General features: G+C 30.4%; 5 protein-coding genes across 6 annotated transcripts in view; 2 read left to right on the forward strand and 3 right to left on the reverse strand.

The window, feature by feature from the left end:
• Positions 1 to 1,739, forward strand: part of LOC119676565 (uncharacterized protein DDB_G0283357-like) — a 2,308-nt gene extending 569 nt beyond the window's left edge. Inside the window, exon 2 of the mRNA XM_038087805.1 lies at positions 729 to 1,739. Coding sequence (XP_037943733.1) covers positions 729 to 1,739 — 1,011 coding nt within the window. The remainder of the gene's footprint in view (positions 1 to 728) is intronic.
• A 3,332-nt stretch (positions 1,740 to 5,071) lies between these two features.
• On the reverse strand, positions 5,072 to 6,624 carry LOC119680518 (DNA repair protein XRCC3-like). Of its 2 annotated transcripts, XM_038093360.1 has the most exons (6): positions 6,606 to 6,624; positions 6,347 to 6,533; positions 6,147 to 6,284; positions 5,756 to 6,096; positions 5,493 to 5,696; positions 5,072 to 5,417 (listed from the first exon to the last, which is right to left on the reverse strand). In XM_038093360.1, exons 2-6 carry the CDS (start codon positions 6,396 to 6,398, stop codon positions 5,142 to 5,144), a joined length of 1,011 nt encoding a protein of 336 aa, XP_037949288.1. In that variant the 5' UTR covers positions 6,399 to 6,533; positions 6,606 to 6,624; the 3' UTR covers positions 5,072 to 5,141. The 2 variants fall into 2 exon arrangements, with proteins under 2 accessions (XP_037949288.1, XP_037949287.1); XM_038093359.1 differs by lacking the exon at positions 6,606 to 6,624 and having other exon boundaries at positions 6,347 to 6,587.
• A 376-nt stretch (positions 6,625 to 7,000) lies between these two features.
• On the reverse strand, positions 7,001 to 7,734 carry LOC119681158 (ATP synthase subunit e, mitochondrial-like). The gene is made up of 2 exons (XM_038094266.1): positions 7,634 to 7,734; positions 7,001 to 7,511 (listed from the first exon to the last, which is right to left on the reverse strand). The coding sequence occupies exon 2, from the start codon at positions 7,451 to 7,453 to the stop codon at positions 7,214 to 7,216; it is 240 nt and encodes a 79-aa protein (XP_037950194.1). The 5' UTR covers positions 7,454 to 7,511; positions 7,634 to 7,734; the 3' UTR covers positions 7,001 to 7,213.
• Positions 7,735 to 8,598: 864 nt separating this feature from the next.
• On the forward strand, positions 8,599 to 9,835 carry LOC119680196 (RWD domain-containing protein 1-like). The gene is made up of 2 exons (XM_038092892.1): positions 8,599 to 8,797; positions 9,074 to 9,835. The coding sequence occupies exons 1-2, from the start codon at positions 8,722 to 8,724 to the stop codon at positions 9,730 to 9,732; spliced, it is 735 nt and encodes a 244-aa protein (XP_037948820.1). The 5' UTR covers positions 8,599 to 8,721; the 3' UTR covers positions 9,733 to 9,835.
• A 504-nt stretch (positions 9,836 to 10,339) lies between these two features.
• LOC119684844 (cysteine and histidine-rich domain-containing protein-like) lies at positions 10,340 to 12,374 on the reverse strand. Its single transcript, XM_038098973.1, has 5 exons — positions 12,208 to 12,374; positions 11,804 to 12,155; positions 11,531 to 11,747; positions 11,281 to 11,475; positions 10,340 to 10,698 (listed from the first exon to the last, which is right to left on the reverse strand). Exons 1-5 carry the CDS (start codon positions 12,266 to 12,268, stop codon positions 10,447 to 10,449), a joined length of 1,077 nt encoding a protein of 358 aa, XP_037954901.1. The 5' UTR covers positions 12,269 to 12,374; the 3' UTR covers positions 10,340 to 10,446.
• Between the last annotated feature and the right edge of the window lie 5,838 nt (positions 12,375 to 18,212).

Genomic DNA, 18,212 nt, shown 5'->3' on the forward strand with positions numbered 1-18,212 from the left:
ATTCATTGCTTTGTATAATGAATAAAGAATAATTATTTTTTTTAATATTGGACTTATAAAGCCTCACAAGTGTATTGAAGTCCTATGGTTTTAAAAACATTTTTATTATTCAGTTGAAAAATTATGCACTGTGACTTACAACTTATTGGCCTCACTTCATGATTGAAAGTATTTTTCTGAAACGCTTTTCCTGAATAAATTTCAGTTTTAAAACTACTTTACCTAACCTCGTGTATTCATTCGATAAATGTCCAGATAAATTTAGAAAATGTAAATTATCAAGAATTTCTTTTAGATTCAAGTTTTAATTTTAACCGTACTATTCTATGCAAAAGCGTCATTTAATAAATCAAAGCAATTCGTAATGTATTATATGTGAATAGTGGCGTATCCAGAAGATCCCCCTGGGTCTTAGATCGCCCTTCTGCCAATATAATCTACAATAAACACAAACTATAATATGTATTAAAACATTCTATTCATATATTTTTAAATAGGCTAATTGGTCAATTGTCACCAACATTTAGGCTACAATCCACAGTCATCTTCAGAGTACAACTAATCGGTTAATCCGTTCAAAAATATATAAATAAAATTTAGTATTAAAAATTATATTTATAAAAAAATATTGCATACTTTAAGGCATCTTGTTATTCTACCTTTTTATTTTCACCACATTTGTTTTGTTCAATTTCACCACTAAATCAAAATATATTTTCTTATTTCAGGTGAAAATATGGTTTCAAAATCGTCGCACCAAATGGAAGAAACAGGACAATGTCACCAATTCCGAAGCAGCTGAACATAAATCAACTAATTCCGTAAAACCATCATCGGCTAATGAAAATGGCAAATCACAAAACCAAGCAACAGGAAACTCCGCTGTTGCGAATTCGACAACTTCAGCGCCAACGGAAATGTCAACAAAAAAATCGCACAACAACAACAACAATAATAACACTGAGAAAAATCGTGCTATAACGAATGAAACCAGCACAAAACTAACAACAAAACACGGAACAAAAATTAAGAAACAATTAAATGCATTACTTGAAAAAACAGCGAAAAACTCCCATAAAGGAACGGTGGGCGCGAATGAAATTAGCAATGTTAGTGGTGGCGTTGGTGTTGGTGTTGGTGCTGGTGTTGGTAGTGGGGGATGTGGTAACGGCGGTAGTAATATAACATCTGCTACAACAGTAACCATGGGCAAAAGTAGCACTATCAATGCCAAAAGCAACAATGAGCATAACCATCAACAACATCAGCTTCATCACCAGCACGCAATTCCATTAACAGTAGAGCCTGCAGCACCGCTGGAACAGACTGAAAAATTAGAAATCAAATTGGAAGAGTCACCGCAACATCGTGAATTGCAATTGAGCTTGCTTAGGGCGGCAAACAATCAAAGTCCACTTTTTAGTGAAATGGATTTTGAAAGTAAATTAGCAGCATCCAAAATATCTAATGCATTAGCCTTCGCCAAACTGCAAAACGGAAATAAAACACAAAAATCCAACCAAGAAGCAACGACTACGAAGCAATCATTGAACATGAATGAAGCTCAAGCGGATGAGGATAACAAACAGCAAAAAATTGAGAAAATGGACGTAGATATATTGAACGATGACTTGGATGAAAATGAATTGAATGGAAGGAAAACTGATGCAAAGGATGCTGATGCTGAAAACAATGAAAATCACGAAATTGACGAGGATGAGTTTATGCAGAACATTTAAGTCACTAGCGGAAAGGGACGTCTGCAGTTTCAAGATGATCTTCCAGTCAAAATTAATTGTGCCAAAAATTATTTTAACTAAGAAAAGCATGAAATGAGCTCAATTTAATCTTTTCAATTTAAATTATACTAATTCTACACTAAATTACTTATAAGGAAAAATATTAATAAGTACGTTAAGCATAAATATAAGGAATACGTTACGTGCTATTGTAAGGCTAGCAAACAATTCAATTAACTATTAGTTTTTAAGTTAACTTAAATGTAAATGGATTTTAATTTTTAACACTTATCTAATTATAAATAAATATATATAAATATACATATATGTAAAATAAATTTTACTAAATATAATTTAAATTTGCTCAGAAGAGAGAAATAATCTCAGCTGCTTAAAAATGAAAGATAATAAACCCTAACATCCTTTGGAGCAGAAGTGACAGGATAAGGACTACATGAGTGTCATATTTCAATTTCAAACGTAATATTTGTGTGAATACCCTAATTTCAAAAATAAATCAATATTATGAATACACAAAATATTGCTGTACATTGCTTTTTAATTAACAAATTGCTTTGGAAATTAATATATATAATATACAATATATATATATATCCGCTGCTAACAATTAATTTATATTAATGTGATAAAAATAAATAAAATTAAATTGTATACGAGAATTGAATTTTAATGACATAAACAAATGAAAATATATTTTACGGTAAATCATATTGCAGTTTTGTAATATAACATATGTATGTGAAATATATAATTTGGCTTCAGCTCAACTATAAACCCCAATATACTTAAACATGAAATATGTAAAAACATTTTATCTTGAATAATTAAAACGAAAACTATATAAATATTATTTATTAAATGTACAAACAGTGACAAGCTTCAAAACAGAATTAAATAAAAATCTATGTAACATAAAAAATGCCTTTTCAGTTTATTATTTAATCTACATTTTAAGTAAAGTATGGACTTATCTGAATTCTCAGATATTATCGCAAAAATCGATATAACCATGCCATACTGTGGACCGGAACTTTATTATGCAATTAGTTGATCCACAACAGTTCCCATGTTTACACTAAGGCAATTAACTCATATCCAAGGGTCGTTACAGTCAACAATGCTAAAATTGAGTAGAGTGATACAATGAAATATCTAGGCTTGACTTTAGAAGAAGTTAATTTGAAAACATGTGGTGTCTTCAAATCAAGTCATAACAAACCAATACACAAAGTCTGAATCTACTTTAAACCCTCTTTAAAAGCATAAAATTAAATCGATTAAGTGAAGTACGAGTGCTCATCTATAAGCATATTAGTGACCCATCTTTGCTGTATGGATATGTAGCCATTACTAAGTTAGCTAAATCCTCACTTCAGAATGTTCAAAAATTCTAAAACAGCACCCCAAGGAAGGGTTATATTCAAAGATCTGTAGCTTATCAAAAACTCAATTATTATTGTATTTGTGGACTTCCATTGCGATTTTTGATAACAAACACATATTACAGAGTTTCATTTCTTCATCCGATATGAGATATCTACTTAGGTGTTTCTTTAGCTCATGCATCAGTGGCGAGCAAACTTGCAGATTGTGTTTTGAGGTCTCATCCTCTTCCCTACAAAAACTATAAATTCCATTAGAGCCAATGAAATAAGGTAATGAAACTGTAAACTCTATAGTCCCATGATAGAATTAGTGTACTGCTTCTTAAATTATTTTTATTGAGTCCTTAAATCCTAAAAGTGTTTAAGGTTGAAAGTCATTATATATATGATAGATTATCACAATATATCTTTATTTCTCCTCTTCTTTTGAAACTCTCACCTACATACAAAACTTTCGATTGTAACCATTGCCAAATATATCGAAGTTAAAGCATCTAAACTATTCAGCAAAATATATAGTCATCCGAATAATTCTTTTGCATCACTTTAAAAAAATTAAACGGACAGAGGTATCCATTCTGTCGTACATTAAACAAAAAATTGTTTTGACAATAAAACTGATGTAGATTATTAGGTTTTCTTAATGTTAATCCAATAAGACAGACCCAAAAAAATATATAAAGGGTTACTAGCGCTTAGCAATTCCATTACATCACAATTGTGCAGAAGTAAGTGACATTTTTAAAGAAAAACCATAAGTAAATTTGTTAATGAGAGTGGTTAATCTTAAGTGTGAACATAGTGTAAGCTACTTACCAATAATTGGCTTAAAACTAGAAGACGCTGCTATTAGTACTATATTTCAAATAACTGTCAGGCTAAAGAGCTTAGTAGTTCTTATAACTACTATTAATTTATAATTAAGTACAGCAGATTGAAGATTGCTGGTAAACTGTGTAAGTCGAAATATTTTAATCTCCATAACTATCACAATAAGAAGAGTCTGAGTTTATTGTTGCTACTGGCTGGAAAAGAATGAAAGTTTTAGTCACATTCCTTAGAATTATCAAACTTTGGTTGGAAAGGAGTACTAGATCGGTAGCTTTGATCATTATTTAAAAAATCCGAAGCGGGAATTATTTTACCATCATCGATAGACTCATTATCTTTTGTTTAGAGTCAGTTATTAATAAAAAAAATATATATTATCGTCGCAGTGCTCGATTCTACTGGGAGCCCAGTACTCTATTAATTTCTATTTTAACGTGTATTGCTCGAAAATATATTTAAACAAAGACAAATTTGTTTTATTGTAATAATATTCAAATTAATTTTAATGATTTGTTTTTAAAAGTACAATTACCTACGAAAATTTATGTCTGAACTCATCAAAAAGAGAATCCACATCTATGAACATCACAAATTTACCTGAGCATTAGTGAAACTTTGAACTGGTACGTTGTTTTGTGACCCGCTGGAATCTGCTTGTGAAGTACTTTTGAGAGGTGTCGAACCACACTTGGTCGTCGCTGGAGACGAGTGGCTCCGGGAGGTTGACCCAGCCGCTCTTGGAAACTTGCACATATACGAAAACATTTATGTGTACTCTAGGGAACAATATGTAAATATGTAAATTTACATATTGAAAATCACCTCAAGTACTACAAACGTTCATCACTTTAATTTACTGAAATTAAATAAGATATTTTCTTTAGTTTAACATTTTATTATTTAATAGCTAATACATGGTATTAACTTCATTGATTGTAAAATGCTATAAATGCTAATGTGATATATAAGGAAACGTTAAACTCCTTTGTTTTAACAAATATCTTTTAGATATACGATAGAATGTCAAAAAAATGACCAAATTTGTACAAAAAATAAATACTGTATCGATTTTGAGTTTTGTTTTTTTACATTGCAAATATTTCTAAAATTTTTGCTATTTGAACTTAATGTAATATACGTAAATAAAAAAAATTGTATTGTGCTTTTACAACACATCCACCACGCCATGTTTAGTTATGACGAATTCAGCAAACTCATTCGGTGTGTCTGGGGAATAAAGTATTTCAAGGCGTCTAATAGTTATTAATTTTCCATGTATATTGATTTGCTTAGGCAATTTAGAAATATTGATTCTAGTACGTCCTAAATGAGCCCAAGCCAAACCCAAACACGGTATATTGTCTTTGCTACCTTTCTGTCCAAGCATTACAGTATCTTTCGGACAGCGCTTTGTAGGAGTTTTAGAATTAACGGATGATACCTACAAAAATAATTTAAAAATAAAATTAAAAATAAATTAAGAAATCTTCAAATTTAATATAACATTAAACTAAACCTGGTTAACACAAATGATGGCACAATGATATTTATCTGCATAACCCAACAGTGCATTAGCCAATTTTCTCATTTCATTTGCACGTGTCACGTAATCATCCTGTAACCGATATATAGCAGCTACAGAATCAATGACTATTAAACCAATATCACGAGTTGCCAACAAAGTATTCAAACGCTCACTTACGCATTTCAGCAAATCTTCCTGCAGGAAAACCAAATACAGTAATATACACAAGTGTATTTATTGTTCAGATTACTTACACTCTCAAAAACGCACTCGACATGTATGTTCCCAAGATAATTGATGGACAGGTTAGGATACCGCTGTTGAAAAGACTTAGCTAACTCAAACATGCGTTTTGAAGGAAACAAATCTTCGGTACAAATAAACGCAACACCTTTGCCTAATCCACCCATGGCTGGAGGTATTTGAACCATTATTGATAATTGTAACAACAGCTGGGTTTTGCCAACACCTGCTCCACCACAAAATTCAGTGATTCCGCGAGTGACTATACCACCACCAGTGCAACGATCCAATGCAGCGCAACCAAAACTTATACGTGACCATTTTGCGCTCTGATGGCGTAACATATCTTGAGCTTAAACTACACATTATAATATTAGTTTTTAATTAAATAATATTTTATACCCGTTGAAAGCTTTTGTTGTTCTGCAAACAATTTTTCAGCCATTGACTTGATTAATATGATTTCATGCTCCGTACAGCCCAATTGCAATAGCTTTTCCTTGCTAGCAGCAATTGTTTCACGGGCGCTATTTAGATTACCTTTTAATGAAGTAGATATTTTGTTATTATTTAACAACCAATTTTTTAAAAACAGTTCTTACCTTTATCAGCAATTTCCTTTAAATAATTAGGCATCATCTCCCAGCTCGACATTCCGCTGCACCAAATTAACGAAACAATTTGCTGTCAAGTTTTTAATGTGTATTATTAAGCAACTATAAGTTCTAAATGATTTCTAGGCAATATTTTGACATCGATTAAACAGTTTCAAACTGGCGGTATGATTATCTACTTACCAGTTGTCAAAGAGCAAATTCAATTTAAAACTGGAAAATCATGAACAAAAATATTTTACTTTACAGTTTATTATTTTGTAAGAACTTTTTAGAAATATATAAATTTTTAATATGTATAAATGACATTTAAAACTTATTTTACATGTAATTTTTAAGCAAGAAAATAAAATTCTACAATATGTAATTTGACATTGCCAACGTCATTTTATGTTTCGACCAATGACTATCAAACTGTGTGAAGACATTTATTCTTTTTAAAGAAAAAGGAAAATTTTAACTTTAAAACAAATAAATACATTTACATATATAAAATGCTTATAGTAATAATTAAAAATAATCATTGTTTTCATATAATATTTATGAGCAAAAAGCATCACATCCAACCTTTAATAACCAAGAAAAAGTGAGCAGCGTACACACTTTTCTAAATACATAAACACAATTAATAAAAACACAAAATTTTATTTTAAAATTAATGTTTATTGAAATTTTACATTTTTAAGCAACTTTTTGATACACATTTCATTGCGACGATGCTTTGCAAAAAATATTGAAAATAAATTTTGTAATAACTGCATACACTGCACTGACTCGTTTGTTATTGAAAAATTGCGAATAAACTTTTAACTTGACATTTTTCTAAAACTATAAATCTTTCAAAATGTGAAAGAATTATGATTTTATACCAGCAAGCATTTCAAGAGCTTTAATCTCCCGTTCTGCACTGATTTTCTTCTCTTCAGCCAATTTAGCATCACGAATTGCCTTTTGCTGATTTTCGATCACACGAATTTTGGCTTCTTTCGAGGACAACCTACTTTGGTTTATTGCACCATAACCAATACCAGTTATCAGTAGTGACCATCTAGCAAATTTAATAAGTGGAGAAACACGTACTGGAGCTTGCGACATGTTGAGTTAGAAGTTTTCTTCGATAATTATGTAATTTTCCGACAGTGCAAAGCTGAATCTGTAATATAATATCAAATATAAGGAATTGTTTTGTGATAATGAAAAAGAAAAAATGTTTTACACACGTCAAAACTAACTTTGATTAAAATATAAAAAATTTTAATTATATTATTATTTTACCAAATTCCAAGCTTCCTACGAATAGTTCCAGACGAAAATTTCTAACCCCAAAAAGAAATGTCAAGTTCGTAAAGTCAAAGTGACAGTTTTGATGTGATTAAATAATAAACGTTTTCGAAGTTACCAGATTTTTTACACAGATGTTAGCAATATGTGCACTGTATAAATGTTTTCGCAAAATTTTGAATATGTTTTTTGAAAATAGTCTTTAAACAAATTATACAAATTAAGATTAATTAGGATTGTTGGGTGTTTACATTTTTGTATGGGATGATATGAAAATTTTAGTATGTTTTGTAAAGAATTGATCAAGTGAAATATTAATTTATGACAAGTTCTTGTTATCAATATTATAGACATAAAGACATAAATATATTAAGACTCTATTAAGCCAAATATATAGAAACTCAAATCAATGCAATCGCAAAACATTTCTAATTTATCTAATCATTCTAATCAACATTTTTTGAAAAGGAGGTGGGTTATGGTAGTAATCGTTTTCTTAGTATCCGTTTCTTAATTATATGTTGCCTGATTATAATATTATAATATAATATATAATATTAGAATTATGACTATTATTTTAGAAGTTTGATTTTTTATTTCTATGAGGGATAAAATTTAATTAGTTTTGTTGTTAAAAATCAGCTGTCTCAATCTATTGTATAGAAAGCAGGGCTTTTACGTATAATGAGATACGTAAGAATCAGTGGAATTTTGTTTTTGGACATAAAAATAGTATAAACTTACACCATCTGATATAAATATTAAGTATTAAGTTCACTTTTTATGTACCATATGTGAGCTGATTGGTTATTATAATAACTTATTTACAAAACTGATGTTTAATTATTAAAAGATATTCATATATGCGATCAAGATAATGTGCTCCCATACAAACTTCAGCTATTCATATTACAGTGTAAACATTTAAAGCAAACACCTGCTTCGAAACATATGGCATCACAGATTGTTGCCTGCTGATTTGTAATTTGTGCATCTTAATTTCATGTGTGGCAGCAGGATTTTTTAAATTATCTGTCTTTAATTTGTTTAACTTGTATTTTGCATAATTTAAAATATCAAATATGAGCAGGAATTATAAGGAGGATCAGGCTAATGAAATAGAAGCCTTAGATTCTATTTACTGTGGCGATATGGAAAGTAAGTATATTTATGCCAATGTGGATTTTTCTGCCGGTGTTAAAAAACAGGACAGCAATAATAAAATATTTTATTACACAAAATAAACCTTAAGTATTTCAGTAAAGTTTCCAGTAAGAAATAAAATGGTTGTGTATTGTCGAAATGGTCTTCATCTTTGACAGGTTTAGACCATGGACTTGATCCATAATTATTAGGCGATGTTTATTTATAATACTTCACGAACAAAGAAATTAAATTTGTGTTAAAATTTTCTGTAATTGGCTTTATTTACAGTTTTGGCAACGGAGCCCCTGCATAAGTTTAAAATACCAATTGCCACAGAGGAATATAATGCTGAAGAACAAAGTAATGGTCTCGCGTGCAAATTGGTGTTTGCATATACAGAAAATTATCCCGATGAGGCTCCATTAGTCGAAATTGAAGATACGATAAACTTTCAAGATAATTTCGAATCAAAATTGTTAGAGCAACTTGAATGTAGTATTAAGATGAATGTTGGTCTTGAAATGATATTTTGTTTAGTAAGCAATGCGCAAGAGTGGTTAAATGAAAGATGGGATGAATTTAAGAAGCAAGAAGAAGAGGATCGTGCCCGTAAATTGAAAGAGGTGGAAGAAGCTGAACAGAAGAAATTTGAAGGTACACGGGTTACAGTGGAGAGTTTTTTGAAATGGAAAACGGAGTTTGAAGAGAGCACAGGCATTGCTGCTAAAAGAGAAAAAAATAATGATAGTAAAAAGTTAACTGGACGTGAACTATTTATCCGAGATAATACATTAAATGAATCTGATATTAAATATCTATTAGAAGCTGGTGATTCCATTGAAAATGTTAAAATTGATGAAAGTTTATTTCAAAATATTTGCGAATTGGATTTGGATGAAGACGACGACGATGAGGAGTGGACACCAGGTGATGATGATGATGATTAAACATATTGATGATTTTAGGGTTTTATTTTGTAAATTTATAACAAATCTAATACTTGGTTATATGAACAGAATTTTGTACATGATTAATTTTGAATATAAAAATTAAATTGAATTAAATTATATTACAAAAACTTTATGTTTTTTTTTGTTCTTCGATACTAAAGTTAACGCGGTATCGTAAACACATGTTTATATAGAAGTTATTTTTCTTATAAGTCACTGGAACCTGCTTGTGAAGTCCTTTTGTGAGATGTCGAACGGCATTTGGTCGCCGCTGGTGACGAGTAGCGCCGGAAGGTAAACCCGACCGTTCTTGGAACCTTTATATACAGTGACTAGGTTTATATTCCTCAACCTAGGCTATTATCATTAGCATATAAGTCACATTAACTTAAACTAACGTATTATCAAAATACAAGATTTCTTCTGTTTTTGAAAATAGTTCAGTAGTTTTAATAGATCTACGATAGAAACCTAATATCTCTAAACACTTCATCCCAGTTCGTTTATTCACCACTTATTAAAACAAATATACGTTATTTACGCCAAAAATTTAATAAATTTATTTTGAAGTACAAAAACTACAAAAAAAGTAAACTTAAATGCGTATATTTAAAAGCACATAAATTGAGTGAGACGACTTCGTATCAGACAATAAATTTTTATATTTCATTTTATGGTTTTAACCATAGACAAAATAGTGCAGTTGCACGTTTAATCCAAATCATTTTTATTTGTTGATATTTCAGTTAAGTGTAGGCCAGTGCTCACTGAATCAATATCATCCAAGTCTACATCATCGTCAGAAACTGAGTCTTGTTTTTGTTTCAAATTCGTTTTTTGTACTGGTGGTAATTTAGCATGCGGAAAATCAAGCATGGACCAAGAGCCTGGCTCAGCTTTTGGCAAAGTTATTTCCACTTTGGAAGCATACATATGAACTGTTGTTTTGCTAACATCAATTACCTAAAATAGTAAAAAATATATATTAGTTGGTTTAAATAAAATAAAATATTAACTTGTGACGACCAACTCAAGTACATAAATATTTGCATTTTCGAATATAAAAAACATATTTGAAGTATAAATAACATTTTATAGATATGAGAGAGCAATAGTTTGTTATTTCCGGCTTAGTTTATTAGTTTTTTTTTTGTATAAAATAAGTGATACTGAGCGATAAAATTTGGTTGTAGCGACTATACGTTATTGAACCGGTTTTTCTAAAACCCAGTTAAGCAATTAAATCCAATGCAACTCAGTGATTAAATTAATATTTAGTTAAATAAAATAGTTGTTATAAATAGTGGAGATCTGCTAATATTGTTAGCAATGGGGTACGACACTTGGTCTTCATAATTAAGAAGTGGTTCCAGGATCCGGTCGCTCCTGGAGCTTACTATAATTATTATACTATAACACTCTATAGCTTACTATAAAGACAAGTACTATAGCGCCAGTATGTCATACTTTTGTTAGAGCAGCAAATTATAAATGCAAAGTGCCTACATACATAAAGTTGGTCTGCACTAGACTAAATATACTTACGCCACGTAACTCCAAATCTAGGTTATATATCGCATTATCTTGTTCTGGGAAAACAAGATTTACATGCAATCTAATAGGATTCACTTCAATTGTACTCTGTGAGTAATCATACATTTTTGCATATACTGACACAATCACATTGGAGGCAGTTTGATGCCAGTCATGTCGACATTTCACTACTTTTTTGTCATCATTCTAAAATTAAAAATTATTTTATTCAATTTAAAAACTTAGAAGTTATGAAGCGTACCTCTTTGAACCATTTGTGGTGTCCATTAATGCAGCCTGGTTGTGACATGAAAACAGTAAAATCCGTTGTTTTTTTTTGGCAACAAGACCAGTACTTCATACCTTCATGAAATATTGGCACACCAGGATGGTATTGACAATCTAAATAATCGCTGCCTGTGCCAGTAAAAGAATATTTACAACCAGAATTTTTACAAGCAGTACCCACTGGGATTTCACTATAAAAATTACTTTATATGATAACATTTCTTTACTTTAAACATACTATAATTACCCATCTGCCAGTTTTTTTTCATCAACTTGCGTTTTACTTTTACTTCTATTATCGATGGCTTCTTTAAGTGTAGCTGCAACAATTGGTTCAATTTTAGACATTGTAGTTTCAATTGGTGGCCGTGGCATAGCTGCTTTAATTGGTGCACGCACTTCAATCACTTCGTCTTTGTCAGATGTTTCATTTTTTTGCGGTTTCTCTGGTTCTGGTGGCTTAATATTAGAGTGTTTAGAAAATTTACAACCTGGTATATTGAGGAACTCAGTGAAGTCTACAGATTTTTTTTTACAACATGACCAGCCTTTGTATGCATCATGAAAATATGGCTCACCAGGATGGTGTTGGCATGAGTCTGTCGATTAAAAGTTGAAGAAACAAATTTACAAATTTTTTTTAATGCTTACCATCTGTATTTTGTTCAGGATCATAGGTTTTACCACAACCACGATTATAACAGTGTAGCATTTTGTTTTAGTTACGTATTTCCAATATTTAAATTAAAATAGCCTTCTTTTTATAGAAAAAGTCTTTCTAGAACAATTTTGATTGTTTTGATTTTTTTAAATGTCAAAGACAACGTGTTCTATACTGAACATACCCAGCAGCCGAAATGAATGGAAATTCGACACCAGAGGGCGCAGTTGTTTTTGTATCGAAATTAGTAGCTATTATAAACAAAATTTATATTGTAATTAATAAATATTTTAATAATTTTTATTAGAAAATATGGTTTAATAATGTGAATGTTATGCCTCATCCGCTACTCACTTGACACTTGATCTAAAAACAAAAATGAATGAGTGAATTAATAAACTTTGTTACCCGCGAAAACAAACTTTTAATAAATAAATTGTCTACCACTTGATCTACAATTCCAGTAAGTTAAGGACGTGGTGTTCTACTAGACACACCACAGTTCCTCATATTTAAATACACAATAAAAATGTAGTATTAATTAGAAAATATTTAATTTTTAGTCGGGTAACCCCATACAGCATATATGTACATTGAATCACTGCACATAACGAATTTCGCGTTACCTCCTTTTATATTTCATTTATTATTACAAATTCAATATTATTTCACAACATTTATGATTCAATTGCAATTTTTTCGGTGTCTCAATTTTGTAACCAATATTTTTTAAGTTTGCCGTTCTGAGCAATATTTCGATATATTATAGCTTAGTTCTTGAGACACCGAATATCAAAATTTCTTTTATTGACTTTTTTTGTATAAATTAATAATTTTAAATAGAAGCATTACTATAATATATATCTACATATATTCATCAGGTGTAAAAATGAACGGATCAATCTAAACTAGATAAATTATTTTTATATTAAACTTAGCCTTATAAATGTTTACGATTAAATAATTATTTTGTTTTCTATATATAGAAATATTTATTTAGACTTGATGAGAATTATGTTATTATAAGTTATTATAATTCTGATGAGAATTATAAGTTATTATAATTCTGATGAGAATTATAAGTTATTATAATTCTCATTATAGAATTATTATTTTTCTTTTCAAAGAATATGCAAAAATATACTAATTTTATTAAGTGATATTCGGGAAATAATCACACAGTCTTACTTTAAAGCAGAGTTCATAAATTATCTATAAATGTGTCATTAGGACATCTATGTTATTATCAACTGCTGTATCCTTAAAAATGCAGTGTTTATGATAGACTGGTGATGATTTATATTGTAATTAATACATATTTTAATAATTTTTATGGCGCAATCATTCCAACCTATTCAAAAATTAGGGATATTAGAATTCTATTATCAGAGGTACCGAAATTATGAACAACAATTTAGTTTTCTATTTGTGCGTGAACACATCATATGTTTTGAATGGGATGGTCACAGCCCTATATGCGACAAAATGTATTTAAGTACTTACTTATATACTTAGTGGCCCATTACAGACATGAGTTTTCTTTTGCCGCGCCTAGTAACCTCCTTTAGTCAACCTCATCAATGAATAAATGTCGCCAGTTGGTAGTAAGAAGCACCCTTATATCGTTGGTCACCTAATGCTTCCACCGAAGATGCGACGTCCTCTACCATGGATCGAATTAAACCTGCAGGTAGCGAATCAAAATCCTTTCTAGCCGGAGAATTTTATTCATACGCACGACGTGATTTAGGTACTATAGTACTGATGCAGATTTTAAACGTGTTGAGAACTTGTTACCACGTCATTGCATCCTTAGTACTGATATATATTCCATATATAACTTAGTACTAATAATATCAATAACATATATTCAAAAACATTGCACTGAAGACCCATTTAAAAAGGTGATGTAGTTGACCTTAAAATGAAAGAAACATATTAACATAAATTTTTTTTCGTTTAGAAATTATCTGGCGCTAACTTTAATGTTTATTTGTATTAATTAGTTCCACTTAATTTTTAATTAAAATGTAAAAATAATGAAAATTACAATTAACAGCCTCTAAAATTATTAATAAAATACTTTAACACTTACAAGAGCTGCTACCTTTCTGAGTTATTTGATCGAGAGATAGACTCGTGAACAATGACAATCAGTGCGGTTTGTCGGAGCGACAAGTGGTCTACGTGACTACCTTGATGCTGAGAGCATTATGAATTCCTCACAGAGTCTTTCTTACCAAGCTTGTGTGGCTGCTATTTGACCAGCGTTGGCCTGGCGGCCGCAAGTCAACGAAGCCGACAACCATTGAAACAGAAATTGTTGGCATGTGTCTGAGAGCTGTGAATGATTAGTCCATTTTGGATTGTTGTTATTTTTATTGTTTTGGTTTTTGTTTTTGCCTTCAATATTTGAAAAAATTATTTCACGCCTTCTTTTACAAGAATTTACGGCAAATGCAATCGTCGTTAGTTGTTCCAGTTTTACGTGATGGCATGTACGAGTACTAAGTTTGTGGCTGGCTAGCAACAGAACTCAGTTTTCAGTGCCAGAGACGTACGGGCAGTAGGTGGGTGGACTATGGTATGGTATGGTAAAATTGCGCTCATAGTTGGTAAATTTATTTATTTTTTTATTATAAACATTTTTTTTGCATTATTCAGTAATTTTTTCTAATTCTGCTAATTTGTGCCAGTTTGACGCAGTGCTTCACTGCAATTGACAATGAAAATGTTTCTGTGAATACGTCAATTGCATGAACGTACAATATTGTGCAGTTCTTAGCTAAATCAGCCTGAGAATAGCAGATAGACTTCGAGTAATTGTGCAAAAGCATATAAGTTGATTAATTGTTGGGTTCTTTTAAGGTTACGGGGCGTATGCGTTACTTTTTAACTTGGTTTTTTTTTTCAAATTCATTTCACGTGAACGAAAACTACATTGACTTCAAGTCAGAATTAAATTGTTATATTTTAGTTTAAATGCATGAGAATATATTAATAATTTCTGAAAATAAAAAAATATGGTTTTTTATCTTTCATATATTTTTAATATTGCACATGCATAAAAAAATATGCTTCACATGCAAATCAGATTCTACATGGGAAGCCCTACGTGTGCTACAGTTGCTGGATGCAGCGACGATGACTCAATAAAAACCTCAGTTTATGATGCAATCAATGTGATTAAAAAAGAAAATATGCAAAATAAAAACTGGTCTCAATTGCAATCTAGTGTTTTTAAAATTTTTATTAGTACCTCACTATCCATAAACTCAAGAAACATAGCACCACATCAACTTCATTAAATAATCTAAAATATTGGTTGGTTGGAATTTATATTGACTGATTGTAGGTTATCCAGAGGATTGTATAAACGTCCCATTAATTCTAATGAATTTTCGCCGACACCAATGACGTCATATGTGTTTTGGGATAACTTTCTCCGTGGTAAAGAGCAAGACCCAACAAACCTCTGCTGTTCTTTGGTTCATACCACCCGGTAATGAATACGTAAGACCACGTCATATGATGACAAATGAATAGCAATCATTCTTCTCGCGTAAGTTTGGGTATTAACCACAGCCATTACGACACTGCCAACCTCAGTTGGTCAGGACAGCCAAAGGTGTAAGCACCTGACCCTCGTAATACCGGTATACCGTCGGTATAGCGCCCGAATTTTAGTCGCCCTTTACGACAGGCATGCCTTATGTCCAGAATATTCTCTTCCCTTACTCGCAGAATGATCTCCTAAATACAGTCATCTGCTTTGTGTTCAGCCCTTCTTTTTTGTCTCAGTTAGTAAGATTAGTTTACGTTCGCTTGGTGCTCTTGCTCACCAAAGCCCATGGTAGTTTCAGTTAGTTCTGCTGATCAACAATTATTAAGAACATTTTTACTTGACATTACAACAATATGACCAAACCATTATAACCATGTAACCATGTTACATTCAATTAGTAATAAGGGTAAGGAGTTTACTATAGCTAAATAATATATTTATTCTTGCATGACTAAATATTTATAGAGGCAAGCTGTTTTTAATTATCTTGAAAAATAATACTGATCGCGTTATATACGCATTTTGATTTTTAAAATACGGGAAGAAAGGTTAGTTGCTGACTCAATCTATAAGTCCAAAAAGCATCCTCTAGAATTAAGATGCTAAATCGTTTTGATACAACATCTTCATTTCCCACATTCCTCTTATCTCTTCCTTTATTATGTCCAGGTCATTATGTCCTATTCGTCTTACTTTGTTACAAGACTACTCCATCAACAGTTCGGTATTTGAAAAAATTTAATTTAATGTTAGAAGTTCCATTTATCTTATTTATCTTAGAAATTTTATTTATATATAGTTTATTAATTTAGTGAATAAATGATGAATTTTCAAAGATAAAATTTTAAGATAAAATTAAAATTAAGATAAAATTTTTATTATTGTTGCTGAAATTTATTATGGAAATATTATACTCATATTTTATGGAGGAATTTAGTCTTTATTATAGATTTTTATAATAAATTGCAAATATATAAATATAAAATAAATAAGAAATATCTTTTAACCGCACTCTGTGGTGTGAAAAACGTTCTACTTATCATAATCACATTTCCCTATATATCGGTTCGAGACCCAGATTTAATAATAATATCTCTTTCAATCACGTTTACTAGCGTAAAAACTGATCTACAAAACCTTTCTGTATAACAGATTTGCTTTTTGCTAGTTTATCAGCCTTTTGGTGGTTTCTCTCTATAGCGTTATATCGCGGGACTCAAAGCTGAGCAATACTGCGCCGTTCATTTTACATCCTAACCAGGTTTAATTCCACTATTCAATTCCTCTAGGTATGAATGTTAAATTCTATAAGAAAAGGCTCTGATTTGCAGCTTGACTATCTAATAGAATAGTATTATTGTTTTCGAATGTGTAGTCAACGTTTAATCAACTAATATCCACTTCCGCTTTTGTACAAGTATAATAAACTCAATTTAATAGTCTTAATTTAATACTATCTGTCTTATTTAATACTATTGAATTCGTTATAAATTATTTTTAATCCAATTAAATTATGAGTAAAACAAAGCATAAGCGGAATTTCAAAGACTCAAGCCGTTCTTTTGTAACTGCTTTAAAAAAAAAAGCGGTTAAGTTCAAATTTAATTATTATTTGTTCAAATTTAGAATTGCAGTAGAAACAATTAAATTGAAAGCCACGACCAAAATCTTAAATATAACAATTAATCTATAAAATCACTTCTCAAAAGCTTCTGTTATTCAATTTGTTGGGAGTCTGTTTCATTTTAAATGCTTTGATTAATTAATTAATTTTTTTATTGGAATTTTAAATGTCATAACTATTCAATAATTATTATTATCTATCGAGTTTAATCAAAGAGTTTATTTTATTTTGTTTTGAGTTCTTTGAACTTTGTTCAATCGTTTTGCTTTCGATTTCGCACAAAACGAACCGGAATAAATTTATGGATTTCCATATTTTAAAAGGCATAAAAACGAAAAGAATAGGTAGGTGAGCAAGGTCAAAATAAAATAGAAACAAAAGTATTTATAGTGCAGAAAATTAGCGCATGTAACGGATTTAAAACTTTTTTTTAATACTATTTATATTCTATAATTAACCAGTTTATGAGTAATTAAAGTGGAAACACATGCATATTGTAATTACCAGATATTATGCATTAAAGAAGGAACTTCTATTAATATATAGATTACCTCTTATTGTAAATATGTATTTTGTTATATATATCAGTTTGTTATACATTACTTGACAAATAAACTATAGAACATTTTTTTTATAATTCGATTTAGGTATGCACTTAAGCTTCTTCTGTGAGTTCAGCTTTAACGCCATAATTTTGTAAAAATTGTTTCTTCAATTTAATCTGAGTAGGTTAAGGAAAATGAAGTCACCCGGATCATATGTAATGAAGGCAGTACTTCTGAGATAATATAGACGTGGAATAATAA

The sequence above is a fragment of the Teleopsis dalmanni genome, chromosome 2 (genome assembly GCF_002237135.1).
Source record: "Teleopsis dalmanni isolate 2A chromosome 2, ASM223713v2, whole genome shotgun sequence".
In the NCBI taxonomy this organism is placed as follows: Eukaryota; Metazoa; Arthropoda; class Insecta; order Diptera; family Diopsidae; genus Teleopsis; species Teleopsis dalmanni.

What these genes read in the sequence shown, in the direction of transcription:
- LOC119680518 (XM_038093360.1), bottom strand. Translation starts at nt 6,398, where the DNA reads ATGTCGAGCTGGGAGATGATGCCTAATTATTTAAAGGAAATTGCTGAT. An exon ending in ACAACAAAAGCTTTCAACGG is followed by an intron (nt 6,097 to 6,146) that starts GTATAAAATATT and finishes GTGTAGTTTAAG; the next exon opens with CTCAAGATATGTTACGCCAT. An exon ending in CCATCATTTGTGTTAACCAG is followed by an intron (nt 5,418 to 5,492) that starts GTTTAGTTTAAT and finishes TTATTTTTGTAG; the next exon opens with GTATCATCCGTTAATTCTAA.
- LOC119684844 (XM_038098973.1), bottom strand. Translation starts at nt 12,268, where the DNA reads ATGCTACACTGTTATAATCGTGGTTGTGGTAAAACCTATGATCCTGAA. An exon ending in TCCTGAACAAAATACAGATG is followed by an intron (nt 12,156 to 12,207) that starts GTAAGCATTAAA and finishes TTTAATCGACAG; the next exon opens with ACTCATGCCAACACCATCCT. An exon ending in TAGATTTGGAGTTACGTGGC is followed by an intron (nt 10,699 to 11,280) that starts GTAAGTATATTT and finishes TTACTATTTTAG; the next exon opens with GTAATTGATGTTAGCAAAAC.
- LOC119680196 (XM_038092892.1), top strand. Translation starts at nt 8,722, where the DNA reads ATGAGCAGGAATTATAAGGAGGATCAGGCTAATGAAATAGAAGCCTTA. An exon ending in TTACTGTGGCGATATGGAAA is followed by an intron (nt 8,798 to 9,073) that starts GTAAGTATATTT and finishes CTTTATTTACAG; the next exon opens with TTTTGGCAACGGAGCCCCTG.
- LOC119681158 (XM_038094266.1), bottom strand. Translation starts at nt 7,453, where the DNA reads ATGTCGCAAGCTCCAGTACGTGTTTCTCCACTTATTAAATTTGCTAGA.